Source organism: Telopea speciosissima, chromosome 11, assembly GCF_018873765.1.
Source record: "Telopea speciosissima isolate NSW1024214 ecotype Mountain lineage chromosome 11, Tspe_v1, whole genome shotgun sequence".
NCBI lineage: Eukaryota > Viridiplantae > Streptophyta > Magnoliopsida > Proteales > Proteaceae > Telopea > Telopea speciosissima.
In genome coordinates, this window is record NC_057926.1 from 52,686,469 (window position 1) to 52,692,264 (window position 5,796).

General features: G+C 36.0%; 1 protein-coding gene across 1 annotated transcript; it reads right to left on the bottom strand.

Moving 5' to 3' along the window:
- Nucleotides 1–2,120: 2,120 nt before the first annotated feature.
- Nucleotides 2,121–5,561, bottom strand: LOC122645771 (adagio protein 3-like). Its single transcript, XM_043839131.1, has 2 exons — nucleotides 5,300–5,561; nucleotides 2,121–2,395 (listed from the first exon to the last, which is right to left on the bottom strand). The coding sequence occupies exons 1-2, from the start codon at nucleotides 5,350–5,352 to the stop codon at nucleotides 2,143–2,145; spliced, it is 306 nt and encodes a 101-aa protein (XP_043695066.1). The 5' UTR covers nucleotides 5,353–5,561; the 3' UTR covers nucleotides 2,121–2,142.
- Between the last annotated feature and the right edge of the window lie 235 nt (nucleotides 5,562–5,796).

A 5,796-nucleotide genomic window follows, 5' to 3' on the forward strand; every position in this document is an offset into this window, starting at 1 on the left:
AGAGTCCCAGTAGGTCATGGATTCGACTCCTCTATAGTCCTTCAGGCATTGTATTGTATTGATAGTTCAGAACAACTTAAAAACAACTAAGCCACCATCATTGGAATCTGTCAAGCTTAATATATTCTATTTGGAGATTGAAGTGACATAAGGTTTTATATAAGAGGGGGGGTTGTTTCAAGAAGTGGTCTTTCAATATGGTTTAGAAAATCAAGCTGCTGATGTATTAGCCAAATATGCCCTAAGATTTAAGGTCTTGATTATTACTATACATTGATGAAGCATCATCCTCCTTTTTTTGAGGAAGGATTGGATTATGTAGTATTATGTAACCCTCTTGGTATTTTGTGAAGGAGATTTACTTATTGACACTCCTTAAGGTATCGAATAATCAGTAATTTTACTTTTTTTGTCCTTTTAGTATAATGTATTTTTTTTTAATCAAGGTAAATCCTATCATTTCACATGTGTACTCGAAAAATGTACAAAGATAATGATAGATTTTGATAATGACATGAAAAAATCACTTTCAAATTGTTTTGAAAATCCATTTTACATTGACTTATAAAATGTTCAAGGAACCCAATCTCGGCCATGATCTCCGTATTGGATTGGACTTTATCGAATCAAAAGTTTTTCAGATACCTAACCTTAAGGGGCTCTGTTATAAATAAAACTCTTCTCTTTTGGTTAAGAAAATGAGAAGATATTTTTAGTTCACACCCCTTTGTAAAGATTTCTTCTTCTAATTTGGTGATAGAGGAGAGATTTGAAGGCTCTTTGTTGATTCCAATCACCTCCTCTCCCCACTCTCCCCAGAAGGGCATCACAATAAAAGATGGCGAAAGTTTTTCTTCATTGTAGCTGTAAAGAATCTAAACATTGAGGATGTTATTATTCCTTCCCCCGCCCCCCATATTGAATGCTCTTATTATCATTATTTCAAGAATCCCATCCAACCACCAAAACCTAGGTATTAAGACATAAAACCCGTGTATTAAGAGATTCTCTCCTCGCCATGGGTGAAAGAATCTCAATCAAAAAAAGATTGACCTATGTTGCATGTTGAATACCCCTTCCAGGAAGAAAAAGAAACAAATGTGTGTTTCAAAACCAACCTCTCTCCATCTCATGTGGATCGTGCCTTATTTTCTGTTCCTTTGCATATACAATCTAACAGTAGCAGTACTTCTATGACTTTAGTTGAGTACCAAGCTATACCATGGGGGGGGGGGGGGGGGGTTGTCTGATCATTATTTGTGATGGGTGTATGGACCTAGTATCTCATTGCCGTGGATGGGCTACTATCATTCTTTTTCAATCTGAGTTTCACTAGGCTTCTTTGAGTTTTGGTGTTTCAAGGGATGTGTTCGCATCAAAAGCCAGAGGCATCATGTAGGATTTGCACTATATAGAGACACAAAGATTCACGCGGATAAAAGTATGAATAGATCACAACGATCTTCGCTAATGGTTGATGCAAGGGAATTAAAAATGTTGGCATTGAGATTTTTGACATCCTTTTAAAAATTTCAAATATTATGGCTAAGTTAAAGGTTAATGTTTTATGTAAGTGTCCTTATTTGATTTATGTAGAGCTGTAGACACCGAATTTTCCGAATTTTGTAGAATCTAAACTGATGCTACCCGATTCTTGCATCTTGTGGAGCTCTTGCACTATACCAGAAAAGAAGATCTATAGTGCAACAACTCAACAACTTGTAACATGTAAAAGGACTTTAAAAAAACCTGTGCAATCGAAGGGGAATACATGATATATATATATATATATATATATATATAGAGAGAGAGAGAGAGAGAGAGAGATTCTTTAAAAACAGAGTATGACTCTGAAAAGGATTCCTAATTTGAATCTAAAACTCCAAATAGCAATAGTTGATAGCTAACCTTTTATACAACAACAAACACAGCCTTATCCCAATTGTTGATAGCTAACCTTTTATAATTAATATATATAAATATACATAGTAAATTATAATATAAAATTTAAGTTTAGAGCAAATAACCCCAAATAAAAATGAACACTCTTGCTGGACTAATATCCAAATTTAGCTTAGTTCTTATTGGCTTCGGCTTCCAAACTGGAATTTTTTTTTGTCCAGCCAGGCTAGTGCAACTGCATCACACGGTTGAAGTTGAATTTGCTTCAGAGAATGTTTGAATACCTATGATGTGTGTTACAATGCCATCATCCCCATGTATGGGCCTCAGTTGTAGTCTGTTCACCAAAGGAGTACCATTCTTCCTGAAATTTAAGAGCTCACCTTGGAATTCAACCCCTTTCACAAGACATCTTCGGATTTCAGATGTTACCGCATTATCTACCAAAGGAAGCGGCTTCTGTGTAGATGGGTCTCTATACTGTAAAAACTGACTGAAAGGAAAGAGATTTTCATTAGACCAGCATATTTATTATGTAGTATGATTGCAAATATGAGAAACACATGATTCATTGTGAAGTAATGGACATTATGATGATAAAGAAAACATCAATTTGAATGAACTTAAATACAACTATTTACTCAGGAACAGTAAACCTTCAGAATAACCCATAAAATTGCCAGATTGAAAATTGCTGATCTCAACTGTACTTGAAAAAGACGTCCATAGAGCAAAACCAACAACCAACAATCAAAGTTATTTGTGGAAGAGAACACTTCTAGTTTCAGATAATTAAATCAGCACAAAGCAAACAAATAAAAGAGTATGTCTTAGCACCTAATTAACACCAAGATACCAATAGGTTAAACACTTAAACAGACTATCTCATTAGGGCTCAAAGTCTTTGTAGCTGGATAAGAAATTTTAAGTCAATTCCAATTAGGAATGTGTAAAACAATAAAGACAGCACTTTGTTGTCCTCCTAGAGGAGACTTGTCCTCCAAAAGGAGATTCCCAAGGTTCTTATGATGGCATTTCAAACCAACAACAGAAACATAGAAGGCAACCATGGCAATTTATATAGAAACATTACTGACTCTACGAATTTCATTATCTCAAAAAGGTCTCAGGCTTATGGGAAAAGAGAGAAGTCTATCTTTAAAGTTTAACAAAGACAACTATTCACTAAGGAGCACTGTTTGATATGAGGATGGCTACCTAGTTAGTAATACTATATTCTTCTAAAAGGAAAAATTAAAAGAAAGGCTAAAGATTTTACCCCCAAGCAAATCATATAGATAAAAAACACAACTTTTTGGAATATCATCAAGGTTTTCAATGGAGTTCTTAAGCCTTTCCAATTCATTGTTAGTCCATATAACTGAAGTCCAAATTTATTCTTTCAGTTAATTGAGATTGACAGAAGGTAGCAGCAGTTGTTCTGCTTCAGGTGCTGATATGCCAACTCTAGTGGGCCTTCTGGATGAGCCGTGTGTGAAGTGTTTTTGTCCACACCTCTTACCATCTGTCTCTGGCACATTCACCTAAGGTAGCTCTTGAATTTTTCTAATTATCTTGACTTGAACCAAAGTGAGAAATGAATCAGTTTGCCATGTGGCAGATTATAGTTTGGGCTGAAACTTGCCATCTGATTAGTTGATGTGTCAAAACATGTAGTTTCAGGTTGCCACCTCACTCATTGACACTTGAGTTCTGCTACATGAAAGCAATATTAAGAACATTTCGACAAAACTAAATTATCATTTTCTCTTTCTTTTTTTTCATTTTATATAATATCAAGAAAGAAGCATGAATTTATAGTATTATACCAGAGGGAGGAAGAGATAAACAACCAGGATATCTAACATAATGGGAGTTTAGTTGGTGTTCACAATTTGTAGACATGTTGTCCATATTGTTGTCTACCTTAAGCCATAAGGCAAGTGTCAGGCCAAGCACATCAGCTATATGGCTTTATGGAGCTTTCAAAATGATTGAAAACTCAACCTTCTGACAAAATGGCTCTAAACAACTGAAAATTTGAATGTGGCTCATCCCAAGGGTATCTAACCAACCATCAATGTGGCCCAAGTTAGGCCAGACATCAAGGTAAAGCTTCTTTTACTGGCCTTCCAAAACACCTATACCCATAAACATGATTCTTAACCATGGAGTTACTGAAATGGTCATTCATGAATAACTATTTGTATACACCAGAAACAGTCAATTATCATACAGTGTAAACAATTGCACTTCAACTTGAGAATAAAATTCAGAGTTCCAATTCAATGCACTTGATAGTAAAGATCAGGAGTAAACAAGAATATCCAGTAAATAATGAGAAATAGAATGAATTCAATGTAAGCAACTCAGAGTATTAACTGATAAGAAAATCATTCATTTACATAAAATATGGCAGAAAATCAAGATCATGAAAGAACAAGCAGTTCGTGATGGTGTCCTCTTGGCACTGAGGCTTCAAGTTCAGCGTCTTGTGGTGCTCTTGGATTGCTACCCGATTGTCTCGGCTCTGATTCATCTATTGGCTACAGTTGACCGGGCTACTAGGTCCATTGTAGATGACATTGTTTCATTTTCTCACTTTTTTTGTTCTGTTCACTTTTTCTATGTTGCTCTTAGATTGAACCCTGAAGCCCACTGTCTGGCTACTAGAGCTTCTTATTCTGCTTTGTCGCATGTATGGTTCTCCCCTCCCACCTTTCTTCATTCTGTAGCTTCTTCTTCCTTCTGGAAAATTTTCCAAGGGGGGAGGGGAAAAATTCTGCCATCCCCCCCCTTTCTTCATTCTGTAGCTCCTTCTTCCTTTTGGGAAATTTTCCAAGGGGGTTACATGTTAATAAAAGTTCTAGTTTTCTGCCCAAAAAAGAAAGAACAAGCAGAAAATAGGTTCGAAATCAGAAACCATAGTGACAGCTCTGACAATCAGGGAATTTTAGCTTTGATAAAGCTATAGGCCACATACAATTTCTTTTACTCTTAAGAGATTATAACTTCTAACTTTCCAACATCTCTCCTTCTTTCTGGTGGATCAGTATCGAAATTTATCTATTCCATTCTTGAACATTCCTAAATCCTAATAACTTAAACAGAAAGAAAAAAAGATCTTTTCATATAGAACTTACAATTCACACTCAAAAACAGAACAGAAAGAGCCTTGCTAAGTAAATCAGAGAAATGCTTCCCATGCTCAGAAACATATCTCCAAAGTCCAAGCGCCAGACAGATTCAACAATCAAAACCAAACTAACAGTGATAATCTGGGCAGAATTTGGGACAGTAATTAAGAAATCACCGAAAAAACAAAATCGAACAAGTTTGATTGAACTGAAAGCCAAAACAAGAAAGCAATAAAAAAAGGAAAGGGATCGTAGGTAACCAGTTCCGGCCAATAACTTCGTCTGCACGGTAGCCAGTGAAGCTTTCGAACATTCTATTGACATATATGATTGGAAAATCATAATCTAGAGCAGCAGAGACCACGAACACCGTGGGACTCGCGAAGGAGAAAAACGATCCGAGCTTCAAAGGGAGATCGCTCTCTTCTTCTTCTTCGTCTACTTCTTCCAGTTCGGCGTATTTTAGCCTTTTTCCAGGGCTCTGAAGCTCTTCTTCAGCTTCTTCAACTTCTTCAACTTCTTCAACTTCTTCCACTTCTTCAACTTCTTCAACTTCTTCAACTTCTTCAACTTCTTCAACTTCTTCAACTTCTTTAACTTCTTCTATTTTCATATTTCTGCTTCCGCACACAGCGTTTCTCTCTGTGTTAGTTACTTGGCCGTTGGCACAATTAAAAAGGCTCAGGTGATTTGTGACAGATAATAAAAATGCCCTGCTTTGTGAAGAAAATTACCAGAATACCATTAACTATATTGT

Excerpts from the sequence above, each read along its gene's own strand:
- LOC122645771 (XM_043839131.1), bottom strand. The coding sequence starts at position 5,352 with ATGTTCGAAAGCTTCACTGGCTACCGTGCAGACGAAGTTATTGGCCGG. Across the intron at positions 2,396-5,299 it reads GAAGTTATTGGCCGGAACTG|TCAGTTTTTACAGTATAGAG; the intron begins GTTACCTACGAT and ends CTTTCCTTTCAG.